Here is a 21363-nt window from a genome sequence, read left to right as displayed (position 1 = left end):
CAATTCTTTTCGATTCATGGTCGCAGCAGCAAAGCACCGGTCAATCACATTGGTTCTTCGGTAAGATCAATCTTATTGTCACATTGGTTCTTTGGTAAGTTCACAGCGAGTTCATAGAGTTCTACTAGCACACACTGCTCGTTTTTCTAACAAGCCCGGACTTTTAACATTCTTTTCGATTCATGGTCGCAGCAGCAAAAGCATGGATCAATCACATTGGTTCTTTGCTAAGTTCACGGGAGTTCATAGAGAGTTCTACTAGCTCACACTGCTCGTTTTTCTTCTGTAGAAAACCAAAACAAAGGATTGAAAAAACTTGGCTCGCTGGCGAGCTAAAAGCACCTATAGAAAAAAGAAAACTTCAAGCTAGTACCTGGCTCTCAGCTTCTGGTTGGATCTGGTAACTGGAGGCAGTGGCCTGGGAGAAACCGGCTTAGTTTTCGCTGCGCGTTTCGTCGACGATCGCTTGGAAGTCCCGGCTGCCTCGGCCGAGGACGAGGAGACAGCCTCCTCCTCCAAGAGGAGAGGCTCAAGCTCCCTCCACTCCAACTCTTCCTCGTCCCCGTCCTCGTAGCTGATCTGTTTCGAGAGAACTTATAAATCGGTGTAGCCAGCACAAACGTACCAAAGCCAAACAGACAAAACAACCAAAATTTGACACACCTTGTAGTATCTGGTCTTACTGGAATAGCCCGCTACTTCTCCGTGGAAAGTTCGGCCGTCAAACTCCTTCGTAAGTTTACGTCCCCGTAGCTTCGAACCTCTGGCCCGTGAACTCAGCCCGGGAGTTTCTTCCTCCTGCGATTCCTGGACTTTTTTCCCCTTCGTAGCGGCACTGAGTCGCTTCTTCTGGGGGCTCACGGACGCGGCTGATGAGGGTTTAGTCTGACCGAGCTTACGTTTCCCCGGACTTTGCTTTCGTTGCTTCCCTGCCGGACTGACCACCTCGGACACTGGAGTCTGCGAAAGCCGACCACTTTTCCTGGGTGTGCCTTTGCTAGCTTCCGTCTTCGCTCGCTTGGCCGGACGCCGAGGTGTCCCCGTCGGCTTGCTCGCTGCTGCTTTCTTGGCTTTGCCTCCGGCTTTCCCGACTTTCGCAGTTTTGGCTTTGGCCGGCCTTCCTCGCTTCTTCCCTTTGACTTGCACTTGTTCTTTCTCTTGTTCTTCTGCTTCTCCTTTCTCGGCTGCTGCCGCTATTGCTCCATCGTCAGGGTTCACACCAGTTTCCACTTCAATAGCAAAGCTCTCGACGACTAAAAGCCGCTGCTGTCCCGGCTCCGGCTCTTCGACACTATCTCCCCCGTTTTGTTCTATGGCCTGGTTCAAGTCAATCTTTTCCTCGACAACAAGCTCCAGTGGCTTGGTCTTGCGCATCTTCTTGCTGTGGCAAAATTAGCAGCGCAAGCTCGAGTGGCATCCAAAGTCAAAAGAGAAACACACCTCTTTGGCGTCGAGGCCCCACCCCGGCGCTTCTTAGCCGACACTTGTTCCTGCGCTGCGATAAGTGGCTTTAGCTCGGCCCACTCGAGCTCCTCACTATCCCCATCTTCATAAACTACCTGTGGAGAAAAGCACCATGTAACTCGGCAAAAGAGAGCTAAAAGAAACACATCTACCTTATACCAGTTTGTATCCGGCTCGTACTCCGACACAGTCCCGGTGTAAAATTTCCTTCCAAATTTCTTGCGGATCTGCTTTCCTTTCAGAGCATCCCCACTCTAAAACTCGCAGCAAACCCATCGATTAAACTCTACTCTTATCCTCTCAAGAACAAAACTTACGGGGACATTTGAAGGGTCATCCTGTTCGTCTTGTCGTTCCTCTGCCGCGGCTCCTGTCAGGGAAGAAGATTACCCCCAAGGTTAGAGAGAAATCATGTATGGAAGAAAGGTTAAAGAGAAAAAAAAAAGTGCGGAAAAAGAAAAACCATTTTCAAAGGGTTCTAAAAACGTATGCACGCTGCCATTGACAACCATGGCCAGAGGAGCTTCTCTGTTGCGTATGTCGATAAGTTGCGTTTCGGCTTCCATAGCCATAACCTGGAAAAACCTTACTTTTGAGTCAAAAAAGAAGGCAAACCCACGCCTCTACATTTTCGGCTTTGATCCTTGGAACCGAAAATTCTTTCCTAGGCGTCATGGCAACCTCAATCACTCACACATTCCCACTCACAAACAAACAAAGATCCGCCTACAGTCAAAATTTTTGCCCTGGAAAGCTGGAAGACACAAACCTGGGCGAGAAAAAATCGCACTTTCCACCTCCAATGCGGCTAGAATTCCACCGAGAGATCTTAACCCTAGAACGCACTAAGGTGCTCGTCGCGGTTCCATCGCGCTTTTTAGCCTAGACACCACTTTCTTTGCGTCAATAAGGCTCAGTTCTTTGGCGCTCCTCGTCACTTCCGGGCACAACGTCCTCCGGGGAAGCGGCCAACCGGAGATCGCCAGCTGTGTGCCACGTGAGTTTATCCTCGATGGTGCTCGGGGATTGACGGCTACGAAGTGTCCCCGTCCCAAACTCCCACTTGGCCGTTCGGTTAGTTTCAAACTTTTGTCCGTATAGGCTGTACGGGTCATACTCCTTGCGAATCTACCGTCCGATCTAGGCGTGCTCTACCGTACAACTTCCACCGTGGTCTGCCGTACAACTTCCACACTTGCTTGGCGGCTCGCGCTTTGATCTCGCCACTGGAGGATTGGATCTGGCAAGCGCCAAACAGGCTTCCCCAAGCAACGCGATTCTCCGCGAGGCAGGGCATTCCATGGATCAGTTCCTCCACGCTCTCGATCAGCCCAGATCTTCCCAGGAGATCGCTGATGCAGCACAAGTGCTCCACGCAGGGCGTGACTCCGTGATCGCGATTCATCGTCGCGAGATTGCGCAATGCCTCGTTGAAGAGGCCGAGATGGTTGTTCGCAATCAAGACGCCGAGGAAGGAGACAGCGTTGGGATCGCCACTCTCGATCTCCATCTCGTAGAAGAGATCCAGCGCCTCTTTTGCGAGACCCATGCGAGCGTAGGCTAGGATCATGGTGTTCCAGGCGATGGTGTCGCGCTCTAGGACGGTGTCAAACAATGATCTTGCCTGGGCAATGCATCCAGCTCCAGCAAATGCCCCGACCATGGACGTCAACACCACTGTGCCACGCTCGGGAGCGTTGACCATAGTTGACTCCGCGAGGCGGACGAGCTGACTTTGCCCGAAGGCGGCCATCATGGCGGTCCAGGAGAGAATGCTGTGCTCGGGCATCGTCTGGAAGATTCTTTCGGCATCTGTGGGGTACCCTGCCTTTGAATATGCCGCTATGAGGGAATTGCAGAGAATAACATCATGCTCGGGCATAGAGTCAAACAGACACTTGGCTTCCTCTAAACTCTCGCAGTCTAAGTAGCCATTTAACATTAATGTCCACGTAACTAAGCTCCACTCGGGCATGGCATCAAAGATCTCCTTGGCATCTTTCATATGCTCTTTCAAGGCATATCCCGAGATAAGAGCATTCCAAATAATAACATTTCTTTCGGGGCATCTGTCAAAGGTTTGTGTTGCGCTAAAAATGTCTCCACAATTAGCGTAAGATGAGATTAATTCAGTCCACGTGACAATGTCTTTGACCGGCATTTTGTCAAACATGGCTTTTGCCTCGCGATTATTCCCAGTATGGGCATATGCTCGCAGCATAACCGTGCAAGGGACTAGATTCACCTCGGGGATGGAGCCAAAGATTCTCTTTGCTTCGCTGATATACCCTTCCAAAGAATATGCTTGGATCATCACTGTGGAGGAAACGACGTCCCAAGAAGGCATCTTTTCAAACAGGATCTTTGCTGCGTCAAGTTGGCGATTCGTGGCATATGCCTTGAGCATCGCAGTCCAGGATACCCTGTCCCTCTCGGGCATCCTATCGAAAACTCCTTTGGATGTCTCGCAATCGCCGTTGTGGGCGTAGGTAACGATAAGATTCGTCCAGGAGAAGAGATTGGGATCATTGATCTCGTCAAAAACTTGCTGTGCGTTCGCAAGATCCCCAAACTTGCCATACATTTCGATCAGCAAGTTTGCGAGGAATCTCTCGCGAGAGTAGCCATCGCGGACGATTTGGACGTGTAAATCTCTTCCCTCGTCGATGGTGGTCACTCTAACCAAGGATTTGGCATAGAAATGCCGAGTTCTTCGCCTCTTTGGCAAGTTTCCAGGAGCGCGAGCTCGAGTTTCTAGCAGTTCCATAAGATTATCTCTTCCTGCCCGTCGGATCTAACCAAAGTGCTCTTTACAGCCGTTGGATCTCAACATTACAGACAAGTGGGAATATTTTCCCCTGTTAGGGTTTCACGCGCGATGGTGCCCGCAATTCGATGCGCCTGGCCCCGATTTCTCCTCTTCTAGGCGCTCCATCTCTAGAAATTGATTCTTCTCGTCTCGAGCTGCCGGTTTTGAGATAGATTTTCTCCGGCGGGGTTTCCAGGATGCGGACGAGCTTCCGGCTGCTGCTCTTCGCGCTCGCTATTGCGGCCTCCGCGGCAGCGGTGGTAGCAGCGGCGGTAGCAGCTCCTGTATGCCCCGTGCCATCGCTGGAGGAGTTGCTGCTGCCTCTCCGGGATTCCTGCCCCAAAATCACTCGCAACGCTGTCCCCAGGATCTGGTCGACATCGCCTTCCAGGGTCATCGAGGTATGGCATTGCGTGATTTTCGTCTCTAGAGGCTTAAATCGCGTGGTTCAGCTTGGCGAGGGAGCCTTGGAGCAGGCATTGAGCAACGAAACTTTCACTGCTGTTCTCTACTACGCGACGTGGTGCCAGTTCTCCAAGCAGCTCAAGCCAATGTTTGAGACACTCTCGATGATGTTCCCGACGATCTTCCATGTGGCAGTGGAGGAGTCTTCCATCAGGCCAGGGTATGTTCTTCAAACACGACTTTTCCTTTTGTATTTTTTAGTGGGGCTGTCGGTGGGCTGCTAAATTCACTCTTGCGAACACTGTTGCAGAGTGTTGTCAAAGTATGGAGTCTATAGTTTCCCAGTGCTATGCTTGCACAGTGGATCGTCCAGGTTTCGTTACTCGGGCCCGAGAACTTTGGAGGATCTGACGATGTTCTATGCCAATATCACAGGTACTTTTCCGTGCTTTTTCTTCTTCTACAGAGTTACTCTTGGCTTTTTGCAGACATGCCACCGTCCAAGTTGGTGAAGGCTTTTGGCGCAGAAAACAGTACTTCCAGTGAGCCCGCTCTGTCAGAGAGGCTTCAAAACGATAGTTACTTGGTGCTGGCGTCGTGGTTTCTCATTCTCAGGATCTTGCTGCTGGTTTTGCCGGTGGCAGTGAACAGGGTGAAGAATTTCTGGGAAAGGTGCCACCTTTACAGGATGATGAAGCCCAGGGGAGTCAACGACAACCAAGGAGCTGCAGAAAGAGGCTTCAAGCACAGGCGGCGATTGTCCGTCCCAGGATGGTCTCACCAGATCACTTCTCCATCGTCGTCGCTGGCCATTGCCGAGAGCAGCACGAGAAGAATCGGCCCAGCGGAAGATCTTGGCGGTAGAATCATGTAGGTGTTCGTTCCAGGATGGATTTTCTCAGGTGAAGATTTTTCATGGCATCATCCAGTTTGCTACGTAGGCACGACAAGAGTGAACAATTGATTTTGGGAATGCTGCTCCACATTATGAGATGGATTCCACAAAATGAGAGCTCGAGCTATGGTGAGCTATTCCTGGGAAGAAACTTTCTCTGTCTCCAGTTCCGCCGAGAAGAAGCAGCAGCAGAAATTCCAGCTTCCGGCTTGGGTAACTCGGCAGGCAGCGCAGTAGCGGCATTACCGAATGCATCGAGAAGAAGGAAAGCCAGGATTGGAGAAAAATCAAGCGTTCCTCCCAGTGGTGGTATCAGTCCCCGGAAGAGATTCAAGTAAGGATCAGTGACAGTGCTGCGGCGAGAAAGGATGAAAATGGTGTCAGCTCATGGTGGTGCGAGGACAAGAAAAAATCGGACCTGATTGGATTGACGATGGCTCGCGGAGCGTCTGGAAACCAAGTACAGATAATCCGGACGATGAGAAGAGTGTTGTAGAGGCTGAAGAAATTCGTGATGCCTCTGGTGACGACGAGCTCGGCGAGAGAGTCCCCGGGAATTATCGCGGCAAAGTTCTGGCAACGAAGTGGGCTGCTACGATTCGAGAGAATTGCTCGCCTGGATATCTGAGGATTGGAAGTTTTTTTTTTTTTCCGGGAGGAAGGATTCTCGACTCTCAATCTACTCGCATTGAAAGGAATGGAAGGATTCATACCTGGGAAGCTGTCAATCGATCCGGGAAGAGATTACGTAGTTGTGGAGGAAGCGAAGCTAGCGCCTGTGAAAAGGCCTCCTTGATTCTACCCTGGAGCTCTTCAATGCGGGATGCCGCGGCCCTGGCGAGAGGATTGTCGAGCAGCGCGTGTGGATTGGGGAGCGCGAGAAGGAGCATTGGCGCCGGAGGAGTTCCTCCGCCATTGTTCGCCATAGCCGAAACTTAAAATTTTCTTTAAAACCCCTTAGGAGTGTAGCTCACGAACCCTAGATTTTAGGGTACTGTTTGCGATGAAGAAGGCGCCAGTCCAAGAGGCGGAGTTGAAGAACAAGGCGGGCACGGCGTGGAGCCATTCCTATCTCAATCAGAAGCCCTGGCATCCGCTCTCGTATCCCAACCAGCGGCGCAAATGGATCGCGGAGCAGACACATTTGCAGCGGGAGCGCCGGAACGAGGATGTTGCGCGAGAGGTGAGTTTGGGAATTTGGCTGGCTTGATTATTGATCCTTTCTTCTCCACAGTTTGCACAAGAGCAAGAGTTTTATCGGCAAACTGCGATGCTATCCAAGAAAGAACAAGAGAAGGTATGGCTTTAATTTTATTTTACTAGTTCCACGAACGACCTTAGAATCATTTTGGCTGACTACGAATTTTTTTCTTCCAGGCCGAAGCTATGAAAGCTTTGAGCTTCATGTATTTGCGACCACCTGGTTACAATGCTGAGAGTGCCAGAGCAGCAGAGATTGCCGATGAGAGGAAAAAACTTGGTGATGATGATCCTGTTCCATCTGAGGAGTACACCAGGTATGTATATAATCTTTGCTCTAGATGTGGTGCTTAGCATCTGTTCTTTCTTTCCAGGCCACAGCCGGAAAAGAAAAAAGCCAGGGTGTTGGATATATACGGGAGACCTGTGCCAACTGAGGAAGAGTTTCCTGCCTTGAAGAATGCTCCCAGGTAAGTTTTAGAGCTACGAGAGATGATACTCAGGTCTCTGTCGTGCAAGCAGGCTCGATACTGGAACTATTGCTCGTGCAAAGCCATTTGGAGTGGAGATCCGAAATGTGAAATGTGCTCGATGTGGAAGTTTTGGCCACCAAAGTGGCGACCGAGAGTGCACCATGAAAGATACTATTATGCCAAGCGAGCAAGCACGGCTGAGGCGAGATGATCCTTTGAATGCGATGGTTGGACAGACTGAAAACGTAAGTGTGTCTTGTGTGGCGTGTTCTTATCGTCTTCTGACAATGTCATGCTGCAGAATAAATGGGAGCTGAAACAGCAACTTGGAGGCATGAGTCCTCCCCGTGGCGGCTTTAAGCCCGACGATCCGAATCAACAGATAATCGCGGAAGATGATGTTTATGACGAATATGGAGGTAGTTTTCGCTACGTTGTTTTCTAGTGTAGTAATGTTTTATTTTTTCGCAGGTTTTCTGGGAGAGGGATTGGCCGACGCACTTGCATCGTTTTCACGTGACCGTTTAAAAAGGGACAAAAAACGGCACAGGAAGGAGAAGAGGCATAAGAGAAAAAAGATGAGAACCGACGATTCAAGTAGCGACTCGGAAGATATGGAACCCACAAGAAAACACGGGCATAGAAAAGACGGGAGGGAGGGTGGAGCTACGGACGAGGAAGAAAAACCCGATAGAGATGAAAAGAAGCACAGCAGACGATTGGACGACTCAAGCGACTCGGATTCAAAGCATGGGAAAAGACACCACCGAAACTCGAACAGTAGGAATAGAGACGCAGAGAAAGACAGGCACAGGGACAGGAAGGATGCAGGAAGGGATCATGGTGGTGGAAGCTATGATTCGAGAAACGATCATAACGACGCCGTGGTCATTAAGAGCCGAAGAAGCGAGCCTCCTGTCGACAAGCACAATGGTGGAAGGGGTTCGAGGAAGGATGACGAGGCCGCCGACACAAGCCAAAGGCACAGCAGGCACCACCGTCGGTAGAGCCGGGGTTTTGGAGCTTCGCGGCTGTGCCACGCGAAGGCACACGCGTTTTATCATCTCAAAGCAGGGAACAAAAGAAAGGAAGGAAACAGGAAAAATGGCGCTTTTTGAGGTGGAGGAGAAGGATTGAGATCCATGACGACGATGACAAGCTCTGCGGTACGCTTGGTGCCACTTGCCGCAAAGATGTGCATGAAAGCCAAACACAGTGGCCAGCACAGGACGAGATTTTCCTGGCTTATCCAAACAGAAGGTGAGTAATTTTTACTCGTTTTTTTTTGTTTCTCGCTTTCGCAAAGCTAGAGCTTGTCTCGAACTTTCACCAAACAGTTTGACTTTGTCTCAGCTTTTCTTCGCTTTCTTTTTCTCGCAGGTGGGACGCGAGCACTATACGACCGAAAACGAAGTAGCAAAGAGCTTGAGGAGAGAGCGCGTAAGAAGATGTGATCAATAGTGTGATCGAGCTCTCCCTTTCGAAAGAAGAATCGTGAGGTAAGTCTCGTGGGGTCACAGGAAATCTCTCCACGCTTTCAATGCGCGTAAGATGATCTTAGCGTTTTTGGATTGATCAGGAAATCTAGAAGAAGTTTCTAAGAGGAACTTAAAACTTGAGAGGAAACTCCCGGCGCTGTTCAAAGCTTCTCGCGCGGGAGTAAAAAGAAGGTTTTTACGTCGCGCATCAAAACGTTGAATTTATTTGAAGATTCTTTGTCTGTGTGTTCATACTAAACCGGCGCCGGCGCAACGGCTAGTCCACGCCAACGTGGTCGTTGGAATGGTCCAGATTCCACACGCAGACCCTCGAACCGACGGCCAAGGTGCTGCCACGTAACGCCCCATGGGCATGTGTATGGCCATGTGTCCTCCTAGCTAAGCCCTAGGTGAGAGGGAGAACCGGAGCTTCGTGCGCTCTCACAGCAGCCCCGCGGCGATAGAGGCGCTAGCGATCCGCGGAGAATTTTCGAGCGCTGCGATTCTTGCAAGGTAGATCTTTCTTCCCTGGCGTGATTGACTGCCTGGATCGCCGTGGTGTTGTAGCTGAGCTAGGATGAATCCCTTGTTCGCTCGTTCTTGGCCCGAAATATCCTTTCCTTTCTCCTCTCAAATCGAATCCCTGCCTGCGTGAGGAAGGAATCGACTGATTGATTAGTCCTGCGGTGTGTTTCTTGGGAGAATGGTTTGATGTGAAGCGAATTTATTTCGTGTGCTTGAGCCTGAGCTGGGGAGGGAGCTCCCCCCTTTTCCTCTCTTCTATGCTATCTCTCTCACTCACATACTGGAGTGTGGTGTTGTACAGGGACCCGAATTTATGATTGACAATTGATTCACTGACTGGAAAGGGGGAGCTTTCACACAATTCCCTGGGCAGTGAGAGCTCCGGACAGGTCTGAAGCGAGAATTTTATGGAAGACAGGGACTTGTAGAGGCGGCTTTTCTGTTGATCATCGCGATAAGGTGATTGACTTTGGGTGGGAATGATATCTGGCGCTGCAAAGTTATGAGTGGTAGTACTCAGTATCATGGATCTCAAGTGCCCGCAATGATGCACTGGAAGCAGTGGACGATAAATTCGGCTCTGGTTCTTCAGAGACTACAAGAGGGTCTGTAGTGTAGACGGCGGAGAACCCAGGCAGGAGGAAAAGTATAGAGCAGGATGGGTTCAGGACGGGGTAGTATGATGGAAAGCGGCAGGAGAGTAGTCGTGACACTGTTTTTTATGCTGGCGATGCTGGGATCGTTGATGGTTTCTTCCGGGCCGCTTTTCGTTTCAGTCACGGATATCACTGTGCTGCTGCTCTCCGCCATGCTCGGCTGCTCATCGTGCTTATTCTCCCTGTCGGAGTGGAGGGCTTACAGCTTTCGATCTTCGGTGATTGATATCCCTCTCTTGTCGCTCATCCGATCGGTCATCATAATTTGTAAGTGTTCTTCCTCTTTTTTTTTTATTCTATCTTTTTGGATACAATCTGAAGATATGTTGCTCTTCAGGTGCGTACAGCCTGTGCAGCAGCCCGAGCTCCTACAGGCCGTATTTTGGAATCACGGTTATTTGCGGTGTATCTACGGCCATCTTCTTAACAGCAAAAGCTGCTTTGTTTAGTTTTGGGGTGCCTCCAACCGTGCTCGAGGAAGTGCAGCACATGCGGAATTCATGGGCCTTGCCTTTTTTATTCTTGTCCTCGATGGCATTTGGTCTTGCTCATATTATTATGGCACACCGAGCGCGGTATCAAGCAAGTCGCAAGTTGCTGTTTCGATGGGAAGACGAGGAAGCTGTAAGTTTGCACGGTCGTAAAGCATAGTCTTTGACCTCGGAACTTCGTTATTTGCTACAGGCTACTGTAGACAAGAAGCATCTCAAGTCCCTGAAGAAGCTTTCAAAGATGTCTCAGCTACTGGACGGGAAGTATCACAAAAGACGCGGAAGTGATTTACCAGCAAGCTCATTAGCCGATGCGGACAGCCTCTTTATGGATTGCAACAACGTCCTTGTTCATTACAAGCTGGTCGAAGGACATGGCAACTATCAACGCAGGGGACCCCGAGAGCATGACACTTCACCGAAGGACGTCGGCTCAACCGGAAGGTATCCGGTTGAGCAAGTTTTAAGCGGCTGCGACAACATACTTGGTGGCGGCTCTGCCGAAAGTGGCAATGGAAAGAATGGAGTGATCTTGATCCACGGTTTCGGCGGAGGTGTTTTCTCGTGGAGACATGTGATGAACCCGCTCGCCAGACAAACGCGTTCCACTGTCGTTGCATTTGATAGACCAGGATGGGGGTTGACTTCGCGGCCGAGCAGGAGTGAATGGCAGCAGAAACGTATCCCAAATCCTTACGAACTCAAGTCCCAGGTAACTTCGCTTTACTCGCTTCTATTTTATGTTATGTGTTGACTCTCTCCCAAACAGGTGGACTTGCTGTTCTCGTTTTGTGACAGACTCCTGCTCCGTTCCGTTGTGCTTGTTGGCCACGACGATGGAGGACTTCTCGCTCTCATGGCAGCTGCCAAGGCGTCCAAGACGAACAAGGTTGGTTTTTTTCTCTTTTCCCGATTTAAGACGATGGCACTGAGCTTGAGCTGTCCAGGTTGCTGTTAAAGGAGTTGTGCTCGTTGGTGTCAGCCTTTCCAGAGAGGTTGTACCGTCGTTTACACGAATCCTTCTTCACACGTCTCTTGGGCGTCAAATGCTGAGACCACTGCTGCGCTCGGAGATCGGACATGTCACCAATCGACGTGCGTGGCATGACGCGTCTAAGCTTACCGCGGACGTTCTCGAGCTTTACAAGGTCCGTGCAAAGCAAAGCCCACCACTCTTGAAAGTCTCTAACTCTCTCTCTCTCTTGCTGAACAGGCACCTTTACGTGTCGAAGGCTGGGATCAAGCACTCGCAGAAGTAACACGATCGTCCGTTGCCTGCACCGCGAGAGCTGCCGCCGAGTTGCTTCAAACAGTCGAAGATTTGCCAGCGCTTTTGGTGGCAGGCTTGCACGACATGCTGGTTCCGTTAAAGGCTGCGCAGTCGCTTGCTACAAAGCTCCCTCAATCCGTGAGTTCTTTGCATCCTTTTCGTTCCAAGTTCTTACGTGGTGGTTTTCATTGCAGAAATTCATTACTATACCAGGCTGCGGCCATCTTCCACCCGAGGAGTGCCCCGGGGCATTGCTCGCAGCCATGCTCCCATTCATACTTAGTATTTTTGACGCCAAGGATCCACTCTAGCCCATCGCCAGAAACTCCAGCAAGTGTACATAAAGAACACGCTCCGCTAGGAATGAAGCCTCGAGGATCTGTACACTAGACGCACACACTACTATCAGCCATCGTAGAGAAAAACGGGGAGAGAGAGCCGTAGAGAAAGAGCTTTCAATCTCAAGAAGGGAGTGAAGGCCTTCCTGGCAAAGAAAGAGGTTTTGTAAATATAAAGCTTTTATCTTTGTTGTCAGAAGTTTGGCTTCTACCTTGAGTTACCTTGAGGAAATTCGATGCTGGTGTGATCTTAGTTGGCTTAACGAATATGCTCGTGAAGCCTCTTGAAAATTTTTGCCTGGGAGAGTTTGAACTTAGTTGCCAGTAAAACGTCCCAAGACGAGCTGAAAGATTTGGAATGAAACAAGTCGAAAACAACAACGTTCTTGCTCGTCTTCTTCTGTGCCGGACAAGGATTCGAGCGTTGAGATCATTGTTTCGACGACCATGCTTTCGTTCTCTAGACTAACCTGTGAAGTAACAAAGTGAGCGCAGCTTTTGCTAAGCCGGGAGAGCAGTACCTCTTCATGCCTGGGATTTCCAGTAAACTCTTGGGCCTCGCTCTCTTCCATAAGTGCAATGCGAAGTGCTGCCAGTGGAGCCCGGCCTTCGCAAATGCGCTCTTCGAAAGCCACGGAGCTCGAACGAGATGTGAGACACCAAGTTGTAGCGTTCCATGAGTGCTACTTTCGCGGGAGACTCGGGCACCTCGAGCTCTGTACCAGATTTTGATAAGAACAGCGAAAGAAAAGGAACAAGAGTCGTCTTACCGACAGGAATTGTGTCGAATGGATTGTTCTCAAGAACGAAACCGTAGAAACACAGCAAGTCGATGTTCGGAAGCGCTCCATAGCTGATGAAGCACTGCATCCCGGCCTTGCAGGAGCGGAGTGAATAAACTTTTAAGCTGTTCGTAACAGCATCGATTTTGCTGTAGCGAGTAATGTGTGGGGTGGTCTGCGAGCACAAGTGAGTCTAGTGAGGAGCGAGCCATACCGAATGGTTCAGTAACACGTTCTGGTTTTACCATCCGGAAAGCTAACTTTCACGTACCACAACTCAGAAGCCCATAAAAAGTTTTCCCAGGTGTACAGGCTCTCTGGATAAACGTCCGGGTGGCTGTCTGATCCATTCGCGCCTCCTCCAAAATCTCCAGTCACAAAGTATGAAGTTCTCCCTGGCATACTTTGGCTACACAGGCTTAAAACAATGCTGAGAGTCACCTCGTTAGGCATCAGTCCTTAGTGGCATAGTCCTAAACACATGAATGCTTCTTGTGTTTTGCACGTAAGCAGCTACCATGCTCGACCAGGGCACCACATTCTTTGAAGAGCCGGAAGAACCCTGTGGACGGCCAGGATGCTACATCGGGTCTTAGGGTTCTTGGTTCTTTCTGGCGGTTTTGATTGTTTACACTCTGCCTGCCAGGCTCAAATCGGATTGCTGCTTCCGCTGCGTGCGAATGGAGAGGAGGATCCGTCGGTTGCAGCGAGGGCCGGAAGGAGCACCGATTTTGTTTTGTTGTTGAGGTTTCTTCGTCGGCATTGGAGATTTCAGTGGCATTTTGTTTGTCTCGTTCTTTTCCCGATCGATCAATGGCATGCCAGACAGGGTCGAGCTCAATCTGCATCAAATCTGGCTCCAGTGCGAAGATTATCCTGAGCTCGCAGTCCAAATCTCCACTGGCGACATTGTCAAAATGCTCCCAGGAGATCGTTTCTTCAAGTTTATGCTGTGTTCTTCTCTTAAAGGGAAGGCAGTAGCATCCCACAGTGACAATGTGCTTGCTTCCAACAAGCGAAAGAGGCAAATTGAGGACGATGAAGCATTTGCCCGAGCTTTGCAGCAGCAGGTATCTATCTCTTTTTTTCTACCTTCGTTCATGAAACAAGCAACTTGTGAGCTCAGCCGAGGATGATACCGAGGTATGTTCGTTTGTATGGCCACACGCTACAGGTTTCGTTGGATTGCCGAAACGTGGAGTTTTGGGACTGATGAGATTCACACCAGCAGAAGATCGCAAAGCTCCTGCGGCTGTGGAGATTGCTCTGGCTCTAAGAACACACGAGCTGGCGCCTGAGAGATCGAGAATGCTTCACAGCGCGACGATGCCTTGTGGTTTCCAGCTACTGCGTGTTCAAGGCTTGCTCGACTGGGCAAACGCTGGGTGCGTGCGAATTTGTGATGTGATAAAGGTGATTCGTGCTTTGGTGTTCTTACGTATAAGGATTCTTTTGTTTGCGATCCTCTCAAACTATATGGTGGACATCGAGTGGCTGCTCTCCGGTAAAGCTACTGAATGTTTTTTTTCTTCCAAATAATTTTTATTCGCAGCTTGCCCGCTTTTGAGGACGATCCTGCAAGTGGTGATGATTCACGGAGAGAGCAACGTTTCACAATTGCAGGTTCACGCTGTTCTATCTATTGCCTTTAGTCTAATGCCTTTTTTTTCTTGTAGTCTGTGAAGCCAAGTAACCGGCTCCTCTTCAAGCCGAGATTATGGATCGCATATGGAACACCCCATTCCCTACTTGTCTATCCAACTGGTGTCCAGGTTGTTGTGCACACTGCAAATCTCATCAATATCGATTGGAATAACAAGAATCAAGGCCTGTGGATGCAAGATTTTCCTTTCAAAAGTAAGACGGGCGCATCAGACTTTGAAAACGATCTGGTGGACTATTTGACGGCTCTTGAGGTACACCAAGTTTCCTGTAACTGTTTGGGAGCAAGATCAGTTTTTTACAGTGGTTGGGATGTACTGTAGATGTCCAACACCATGGAAAGATGAAGATCAACGTAGGCCACTTCCGAAACTTTTATTTCAGCAATGCTGCAGTATGTAATGATTTTGCACTTTCAAATGAATGAAATTGACATGCCGAGCTCTACCAGGTACGGCTGGTAGCATCTGTACCTGGCTATCATAGTGGCCCTCAGCTGAATAAGTGGGGTCATATGAAGCTCCATTTCACAGGCTTTAGATAATCCTTTTTAGCCTGGTGTGGAGAGAGTTTGGTGAGGCACTTATTAAGATCCATGCAATTGAAGGTGATGTGCTTGTGGTATACAAATATATTTCCTTCCAGTTAACTGCTTTCTTGTGGCTTTCTTGTTCAGGAGGTGAGTAATGGGTTTAGGGCTACATTTAAGCTATACTTTAGTGAAAGTTGGTGTATAAGCTAATGTTATTGGGAATTAAAGATTTCTTTAATAAAGTTGAACAGCCTAGAAAGGTATGTGTTTTTTGTTGTTTTTCCTCTTGTTTTTTATATTATTTTCTTAGCCTGAAGCTTTTTGTTAATTCTTAGTGCTTAATCTATTGTATTGAAATTGCAAAATTCATGGTTGATTATCTAAACAAAAAACTTAAGATTTTCTTTGGCAATCAGTTAATTTTTATATAAAAAATCTACATTTTGTTAGAACTCACATGTTTTCCACTTGTTTTTTTATCTTCAGTGATATTTTCTAATTTGAAAATATGTGAGTACTAACAGAATATGGATTTCTGAAGTGAAAACTAATCGATTGCTGAGAAAGATTTTGAGCTTTCTGTCCAGACAATTAACCATAAATTTTGCAGTTTCGATATAATAAATTAAACATTGAGAATTAACAAAAAGCTTCAGACTAAGAAAACAACATAAAAAACAAAAGGAAAATCAACAAAAAAACACATACCTTTCTAGGTTATTCAACTTTTTTATCACTTTCTTCTATTAAGATAAAAAATCTTCAATTCTTAGTAGCATTGATTTGTACATTAATTTGATTAGGGATTACATTTTATCTGCAGCCACTTCATCCAAGGAGATAAAATATATTTTTTTGTCTTCCTTCTTCATGTTCATTCAGGGGTATAACTCAAATGTAATATATTAAGCCTTAAACCCATTACTCACCTCCTGATTAAAAAAGCCATTAGTTGGAAGGAAATATATTTACTTACCACAAGCACTATTGCTTTTAGTTGCATGGATCTTGGTAAACACCTCACTAAACCCTCTTTGCACACTGCCCTAAATTGATCCTTTTAGGGGATTATCTAAAGCTCCTAAAATCTTAGAATATTCCTTAGACAGAATTTGGATGATGCTTTTAGGGGATTATCTAAAGCCTGTGAAATCCTAAAATATTCTTTAGATAAAATCTAAATATTCTAGTATGGTGAAAGGTAGAAAGTGTTTGGCGAGGTGCTTACCAAGATCTATATGACGGAAAACGATGACATTTGCAATATAAGTTGATGCTATCAAGAATTAAAAATTTCTCATCTTAATGGGACAAGACTATGAGAAAGCTAGACAGCCTAGAAAGGTATATTTTTCCTTTTGTTTTTGATACTGTTTTTTTAGCTTAAAGCCTTTTATTGATTTTTAGTGTTTAATCTATTGTATTGAGACTATGGTCAATTGCTTGGATAAAAAGTTCAAGATTTCCCTTGGCAATTAATTAGTTTTCATCTAAAAACTTTATGTTTTATTAATGCTCACATATTTTTAGATTGGAAAATACCACTAAGGAGGATAAAATTGTGTTACTTTTACGCCCATTTAAAAGCTTGAAAAACAACAAAAACAATCTTTCTCAAAAACTATGTGATATATATCTCAAGTTTGATATTGCCCAACAAAATGCCAAAAGAAAGGGCAAATTTGAACCCTTTCTCAAGCTGGGTGAGATGGGCCTATTAATAAAGTTGGGAGAAGCAAGTTAACATTCTCATTCTGATTCATTTTTTATTTTTTATTTTTTTTTTAGATAAGCATTGATCAACTTAGAGCTAAACCACTTGTGCTGCCTCATCTGAAGTCAAGGAGATATGCTGAATTGCATCACATCTTGAGTGAGCTTGATCTGAGTACATTTTTTATTTTTTTTGTGTTTCAAATTTTAGATTGATTATTTTTGCAATTGATAAGCAAATGAGAGCAAAAACATTGTAAAGGGCTTCATTGAAAGAGGTGAAGTAAACAATGATGCTTTTCTAAAAGCATCTTCCGGTCTGATCATTTTCAATATGCATATCATGTTGGAGGACCCAATTTTGTAAGTTGTGGCATTTTCATTTTGTTCATTTTCATTTTTTATTTTCTTCAGGTCACCCCCAGCTCGCCCTCCTCTTTCGGTGAAAACAAATCTTTTGGTTAAGACTGATCAGCACAGTGAGTGTTGTTATTTATTCAGTTTTCTCTGCAAATCTTACTAAGATTTTTCCTTCTTTACAAATGTTACTGTTCAAGTGAAAGATCAATTTTAGGCGGAGACAAAGTTACTTGTTTCAGGCCCAGTACCTTGGCTCAGCAATGGATATCTTTGCAGAAAGAGATGACTCAGGAGAGTGGGGAGTGGGTGTTTGAGATGAACATGCTATTCCCAAAAGGAAAGCAGGCATACGAATGTCAGATTCTGCAGGTTTGTCTGTTTCATTTGTTTGTTTCTTTGTCAGTTTTTTATTTCCTTGCTGCAGTACGATGGCATCACAAATACACATGAATGTGGTGTGAAGTTTATGATTGATCCGAACATGGAGAAGGTGCTCATTAAGTTAAAGGCCTGGTAAGTGCTTTTAGCTCAAATGAAATGTGTCTTTTGATTTTCCTTTTGACAGGAAATAAATCAAGAGTCATGATCCTTGTGTTTTCATAGTCAGAAGTAGAATAAAAGAGAGGTTTTGTTGTTGTTGTTTGTCCGGCATTTTCTTTCCGGCAACCATGTCGTATACAGAACTAAGGATCACCTCCAACATTTCTTCCTTCCTCTCTTCGCAGAATAAATCACCAACGGCTTGAGATTTTCAGCTGAAGTGATTAGGTCAATAATGCTAATTTATATGATTTTTCCAACGGCTGGAGGTAAGTATTCACTTTCTACCTAGCGAAGAACAGGGATGTGTCTCGTCGATCAGGATGAGTTCCTGGCTTGCGTTTAGTGTTATGGAGCAAATGGTGGACGGTAAGACGCCTAGAGGCGAGCTTTCTAGTGCTGCGATCTATGCGCGGTAAGTGCTCTAGTTCGATCTGTGAGATTTCTATGACGGTTTTTTCTCTCTTTCTCCGCGAAAAACCAAAGATTGAATGGAGTGACAGGCAGGAGGATGAGAGAAAATTCTCGAAAGATATGCTCCTGTTTCTGTGCAAAACGAAGCACGAAACTTGCTCAAGTTTTGCTGCTTTCGGTTCCTGGGAAGAGGCTCCGGAGATTTCATTCCAAACTTAAAGGTAGAACTTGTCAAAACGTTTCCAAACGTTTGATTTGTGATCGCTCTCTCTTCCTCCAGGATGCTGCGTTTCGACGTCTCACCTTTATAACAATGCTGGGATGGCAGCAACCTTACATGGAAGCTCAAGCTCAAGGAAAAGTTCAAGTAAGCAGTTTTTCTGATTCGGGCTTTGCTAACGCTTCTTTGTAACAGGAATTTCCAAACCAACTTGAGACATCGAGACATCAAAGCTACCAATGTACTTTTGGATCAAGCTCTGGTGGCAAAGATAGCGGACTTTGGTTTGGCAAGGCTCTTCGAAGATCATCAGTACGAGGGTGGCAGGAACAATGTGAGAGCTCAAAATTGCTTGATCTGATCATCTCTGATTTTTCTTTCTTCTTTCAGGGGATGCCTGCCTGCAGATGTCTACAGCTTTGGAGTTCTGGTACTAGAAATCGTGAGCGGAAGAACCAATCTGGACACCACGAGTGAAGACATGACCCATCTTCTCGATCACGTACGTATAAAGATTTACGAAGTGTTTGCTCTTTAACTCGCGTCAATTATCAGTACCATAGCGATAAGCTACTAGAACTCCTGGACAAGAGAGCCGACAATGCCGACGACGAACAAGTTATAAGCACCCAAGCGACAGCATCACAGCGTCCAGCAATGTCCAAAGTTGTGGCGATGCTCACCGGCAGCGAGGAGGTGAGGGTGAGCTCCTTGCTCCCGGGATGCTTCAGCGTCATGGAGCCGAGAGCGCCGATCGAGCAAAGACCCCTGCAGCAGTGCCAGCAGCAGCATGATCGGGACTGACTCGCAATGGCAAGGATCTTCATCGGCAAACAATTCAAACTCGCGGTTCTGGCCACAGTGATCAGTGCGTTCTGGCAAGGCGATCAGAATGGTGGAATCGACGCGCAACGACAGCTGATACTTCCAAGGTAGAGCCTCGAGTTTTGAAGCCATAGAGATGCCAGGGATATGCCCAATCCCGGTATATTGAAAGCCCGCGTCCCTCCTCCGTGGATGCCGCCACATTGGCGAAGTCTCCACACCCACGTCTCCAGCAATGGCTGGATCCGCAAGACCTTCGTCGCTGTCCAGATGTATGGCGCCCTCGGCGGCGCTGGCACAGGAATCTCTTTTCCTGGAACATCACCCTGGGCCGGCTGGAAGATGCCTGGGACCTCTTTCGGAAGATGCCCAGCAGCGATACCGTGCCGTGGAATCTCATGTTTGCAGCATATGCCCGATCAGGGCATCTTGTTAGCCAGAAATCTCTTTGATTCCATTCCCAGGAAGAGCCTCGTGTCCTGCATTAGCCATGGATTCCTGGACGAGGCTACGGTTTTGTTTAATCGCACCCCGGGCAAGAACGTTGTCTCCTGATCCAAGCGTACGCCGGGCCAGAGATGTCTTTGACAGAATGCCGCTCACGGATCTCATCTCCTGGACGCTGATCGTCACGGGTCACGTCGCGCGGGGCAAGATCGAGGAGGGATCCAGGCGATGCCGGAGAGGAGCGCTGTGGCTTGGAACGCGATGATCCAGGCGAGCTGTCAGGAAGGGGATGTGGATGCCGCAGCGTCGCTTTTCACGGCCAAGACGCCTGGGCGGGATTGTAGCTCCTGGACGTCGATGATCTCTGGCTATGCCAGGAACGATCGAATCGGGGCGGCAGTGGCGGTATTTTGGCGAATGCCGACGTGGAGCCTCATTTCCTGGAACGCCATGGCCATTGCGCCGGCCGAGAGCGGCGATCTCTCCTCGGCCAAGAATCTCTTGGATCGCATCCCAGAGAAGAACTGCGTCTCCTGGAACGCGATGATCCAGGCCTACACAGCGAGCGGGGGTTTGATCGCCGCTGTAGAGGTCTTCGATCGAATGCCGCAGCCCGACGTGATCTCCTTCACCACGATTGCCGTGGCGATCGCACAGGGCGGGGATCTGGACCGCGCCAGGGCGCTGTTGGATGCCATGCCAGAGCGAAATCTTGTTTCCCGGAACGCGATGATGGCCGGCTACGCCCAGAGTGGAGTTGGCGACCACGAAGTTGCCGTACACCAGTCTCAACAATCCCTGCTGGATGGTTTAATGATCTGTCCTCCATTGAGACTGTAGGCTGTAGGAAGAGGAAGAGGTCTGTGAATATTCGTTAGGGTTTATTGGCCCCTAAATATGTGTGCCCTAGAGTATTATTGGCCACCGAACCGAAACCGTACAAAATCCAGTCCCCAACAAAGGCTCGAAAAGTTCTGTGCTGGTCCGCAAAAACCTTCATGGAATCCTGGGCAGCATGGAGATGCTTGCAAACAAGAGTATGGAGTTCCTGTATGGCGTGAAGATGCTCTTGTAGATCAGAATCTTGAACGATCAGTGGAGAAAATAGACCAAACAATGTCCTGAGGAATCCCGTGAAAACGAACAATCCCCTCCCAGAAAACTTCAACAACTATCTACTGCTCGCCAGTACTTTTCCCTTCTCAAATCACGACGTCAAAGAGTCGAACAGAAATCCGACTCACCACACTCCAGCGTGACAGTTTCAGAGATAATTATCTCGCTGGGAATGTCAAGGACGAGATCTCCAGCTTTTAAATCGCACGCTGCAGCCCCTCCTCTACCATATCCTTCAAAATCTGTTTTGTCACAAAGCTTTTAAGATCGTCGCAGAAAAAAATACCAAGACGCACCAGCTATGTCAATGTTGCTTTTGACTCCTCTATCCTTTGCCCATTCAGACAAAGATTTCTCTGCGTTCCTCTCGCACGGAGCGGCAAAGTTGCCTACATTGCTTTAAATTCATCCAGCCTTTTCAAAACCATTTTCTCGAGCTCGGAATCCGTGCTGGAAACCAGCAAAGATCGAACGACGCCATTTCGTTTCGAGCACTGATCATGCCGCTTTCATCGTCTTCCAGAAAATAACATTCTGTCTGAGAGCAAAGAAGAAAAACAAAAGAAAACAGCAAATCTTCGATAGAGCAATGACGAACTCTTACCTCGTTGAGCTCTAGAATCCGTGCTGCCTCTAATGCTTCCTCCAGCCACTGGCATTTCTCTTTACTGGGCTTTGGAAATCGCAGCTTGAGGCCTCGATCCTCCAAAATCCTCTGCATTTCATCCAAAATTCATCCTCTACACAC

At 47.7% G+C, this 21363-nt stretch overlaps 8 protein-coding genes across 10 annotated transcripts; 5 read left to right on the top strand and 3 right to left on the bottom strand.

Annotated features, from left to right (window-relative positions):
- Window positions 1-56: 56 nt before the first annotated feature.
- Window positions 57-2426, bottom strand: LOC112348727. 2 transcript variants are annotated; one of them, XM_024681786.1, is made up of 8 exons: window positions 2234-2426; window positions 1928-2039; window positions 1782-1834; window positions 1617-1718; window positions 1441-1559; window positions 664-1381; window positions 374-579; window positions 57-283 (listed from the first exon to the last, which is right to left on the bottom strand). In XM_024681786.1, exons 2-8 carry the CDS (start codon window positions 2034-2036, stop codon window positions 259-261), a joined length of 1332 nt encoding a protein of 443 aa, XP_024537554.1. In that variant the 5' UTR covers window positions 2037-2039; window positions 2234-2426; the 3' UTR covers window positions 57-258. The 2 variants fall into 2 exon arrangements, with proteins under 2 accessions (XP_024537554.1, XP_024537555.1); XM_024681787.1 differs by lacking the exon at window positions 2234-2426 and having other exon boundaries at window positions 1928-2204.
- Window positions 2427-2575: 149 nt separating this feature from the next.
- Window positions 2576-4231, bottom strand: LOC112348722 (pentatricopeptide repeat-containing protein At4g02750-like). Its single transcript, XM_024681774.1, has one exon. The coding sequence runs from the start codon at window positions 4229-4231 to the stop codon at window positions 2576-2578; it is 1656 nt and encodes a 551-aa protein (XP_024537542.1).
- Window positions 4232-4341: 110 nt separating this feature from the next.
- Window positions 4342-6293, top strand: LOC112348728 (5'-adenylylsulfate reductase-like 3). Its single transcript, XM_024681789.1, has 4 exons — window positions 4342-4674; window positions 4726-4898; window positions 4989-5113; window positions 5167-6293. The coding sequence occupies exons 1-4, from the start codon at window positions 4471-4473 to the stop codon at window positions 5550-5552; spliced, it is 888 nt and encodes a 295-aa protein (XP_024537557.1). The 5' UTR covers window positions 4342-4470; the 3' UTR covers window positions 5553-6293.
- LOC9638529 (ylmG homolog protein 2, chloroplastic) lies at window positions 5634-6523 on the bottom strand. Its single transcript, XM_002976841.2, has 3 exons — window positions 6287-6523; window positions 5992-6197; window positions 5634-5926 (listed from the first exon to the last, which is right to left on the bottom strand). Exons 1-3 carry the CDS (start codon window positions 6497-6499, stop codon window positions 5698-5700), a joined length of 648 nt encoding a protein of 215 aa, XP_002976887.2. The 5' UTR covers window positions 6500-6523; the 3' UTR covers window positions 5634-5697.
- Window positions 6524-6556: 33 nt separating this feature from the next.
- Window positions 6557-8966, top strand: LOC9638528 (uncharacterized zinc finger CCHC domain-containing protein At4g19190). The gene is made up of 8 exons (XM_024681788.1): window positions 6557-6756; window positions 6808-6870; window positions 6951-7090; window positions 7148-7243; window positions 7296-7491; window positions 7548-7665; window positions 7718-8506; window positions 8627-8966. Exons 1-7 carry the CDS (start codon window positions 6577-6579, stop codon window positions 8251-8253), a joined length of 1329 nt encoding a protein of 442 aa, XP_024537556.1. The 5' UTR covers window positions 6557-6576; the 3' UTR covers window positions 8254-8506; window positions 8627-8966.
- A 155-nt stretch (window positions 8967-9121) lies between these two features.
- Window positions 9122-12203, top strand: LOC9650005. Of its 2 annotated transcripts, XM_024681952.1 has the most exons (8): window positions 9122-9237; window positions 9551-10172; window positions 10243-10529; window positions 10590-11108; window positions 11166-11285; window positions 11344-11544; window positions 11610-11804; window positions 11861-12203. In XM_024681952.1, exons 2-8 carry the CDS (start codon window positions 9908-9910, stop codon window positions 11975-11977), a joined length of 1704 nt encoding a protein of 567 aa, XP_024537720.1. In that variant the 5' UTR covers window positions 9122-9237; window positions 9551-9907; the 3' UTR covers window positions 11978-12203. The 2 variants fall into 2 exon arrangements, with proteins under 2 accessions (XP_024537720.1, XP_024537721.1); XM_024681953.1 differs by lacking the exon at window positions 9122-9237 and having other exon boundaries at window positions 9256-10172.
- Window positions 12204-13998: 1795 nt separating this feature from the next.
- LOC9638526 (tyrosyl-DNA phosphodiesterase 1) lies at window positions 13999-14886 on the top strand. The gene is made up of 4 exons (XM_024681773.1): window positions 13999-14290; window positions 14339-14409; window positions 14463-14702; window positions 14772-14886. The coding sequence occupies exons 1-4, from the start codon at window positions 13999-14001 to the stop codon at window positions 14793-14795; spliced, it is 627 nt and encodes a 208-aa protein (XP_024537541.1). The 3' UTR covers window positions 14796-14886.
- A 4401-nt stretch (window positions 14887-19287) lies between these two features.
- LOC112348721 (pentatricopeptide repeat-containing protein At2g35030, mitochondrial-like) lies at window positions 19288-20339 on the top strand. The gene is made up of 2 exons (XM_024681772.1): window positions 19288-19452; window positions 19644-20339. Exons 1-2 carry the CDS (start codon window positions 19288-19290, stop codon window positions 20337-20339), a joined length of 861 nt encoding a protein of 286 aa, XP_024537540.1.
- Window positions 20340-21363: the final 1024 nt, after the last annotated feature.

This window comes from Selaginella moellendorffii, unplaced genomic scaffold (genome assembly GCF_000143415.4).
Source record: "Selaginella moellendorffii unplaced genomic scaffold, v1.0 SELMOscaffold_32, whole genome shotgun sequence".
In the NCBI taxonomy this organism is placed as follows: domain Eukaryota; kingdom Viridiplantae; phylum Streptophyta; class Lycopodiopsida; order Selaginellales; family Selaginellaceae; genus Selaginella; species Selaginella moellendorffii.
Note: the sequence above shows the minus strand (reverse complement) of the source record. Positions and strands in the feature narration are given on the sequence as shown.

Coding starts and splice junctions, on each gene's coding strand:
- LOC112348727 (XM_024681786.1), bottom strand. CDS start 2,036: ATGGCTATGGAAGCCGAAACGCAACTTATCGACATACGCAACAGAGAA. Junction 1,835..1,927: donor TTTAGAACCCTTTGAAAATG/GTTTTTCTTTTT, acceptor CTTCCCTGACAG/GAGCCGCGGCAGAGGAACGA. Junction 1,719..1,781: donor ATGACCCTTCAAATGTCCCC/GTAAGTTTTGTT, acceptor TGCGAGTTTTAG/AGTGGGGATGCTCTGAAAGG.
- LOC112348722 (XM_024681774.1), bottom strand. CDS start 4,231: ATGGAACTGCTAGAAACTCGAGCTCGCGCTCCTGGAAACTTGCCAAAG.
- LOC112348728 (XM_024681789.1), top strand. CDS start 4,471: ATGCGGACGAGCTTCCGGCTGCTGCTCTTCGCGCTCGCTATTGCGGCC. Junction 4,899..4,988: donor GAGTCTTCCATCAGGCCAGG/GTATGTTCTTCA, acceptor ACACTGTTGCAG/AGTGTTGTCAAAGTATGGAG. Junction 5,114..5,166: donor GTTCTATGCCAATATCACAG/GTACTTTTCCGT, acceptor GGCTTTTTGCAG/ACATGCCACCGTCCAAGTTG.
- LOC9638529 (XM_002976841.2), bottom strand. CDS start 6,499: ATGGCGAACAATGGCGGAGGAACTCCTCCGGCGCCAATGCTCCTTCTC. Junction 6,198..6,286: donor ATCGATTGACAGCTTCCCAG/GTATGAATCCTT, acceptor TCCAATCCTCAG/ATATCCAGGCGAGCAATTCT. Junction 5,927..5,991: donor GCCATCGTCAATCCAATCAG/GTCCGATTTTTT, acceptor TTCTCGCCGCAG/CACTGTCACTGATCCTTACT.
- LOC9638528 (XM_024681788.1), top strand. CDS start 6,577: ATGAAGAAGGCGCCAGTCCAAGAGGCGGAGTTGAAGAACAAGGCGGGC. Junction 7,244..7,295: donor GCCTTGAAGAATGCTCCCAG/GTAAGTTTTAGA, acceptor TCGTGCAAGCAG/GCTCGATACTGGAACTATTG. Junction 7,492..7,547: donor TGGTTGGACAGACTGAAAAC/GTAAGTGTGTCT, acceptor GTCATGCTGCAG/AATAAATGGGAGCTGAAACA.
- LOC9650005 (XM_024681952.1), top strand. CDS start 9,908: ATGGGTTCAGGACGGGGTAGTATGATGGAAAGCGGCAGGAGAGTAGTC. Junction 10,173..10,242: donor CCGATCGGTCATCATAATTT/GTAAGTGTTCTT, acceptor GTTGCTCTTCAG/GTGCGTACAGCCTGTGCAGC. Junction 11,109..11,165: donor CTTACGAACTCAAGTCCCAG/GTAACTTCGCTT, acceptor TCTCCCAAACAG/GTGGACTTGCTGTTCTCGTT.
- LOC9638526 (XM_024681773.1), top strand. CDS start 13,999: ATGAGATTCACACCAGCAGAAGATCGCAAAGCTCCTGCGGCTGTGGAG. Junction 14,291..14,338: donor CATCGAGTGGCTGCTCTCCG/GTAAAGCTACTG, acceptor TTTTATTCGCAG/CTTGCCCGCTTTTGAGGACG. Junction 14,410..14,462: donor GCAACGTTTCACAATTGCAG/GTTCACGCTGTT, acceptor TTTTTCTTGTAG/TCTGTGAAGCCAAGTAACCG.
- LOC112348721 (XM_024681772.1), top strand. CDS start 19,288: ATGGCTGGATCCGCAAGACCTTCGTCGCTGTCCAGATGTATGGCGCCC. Junction 19,453..19,643: donor ACCGTGCCGTGGAATCTCAT/GTTTGCAGCATA, acceptor TGTCTTTGACAG/AATGCCGCTCACGGATCTCA.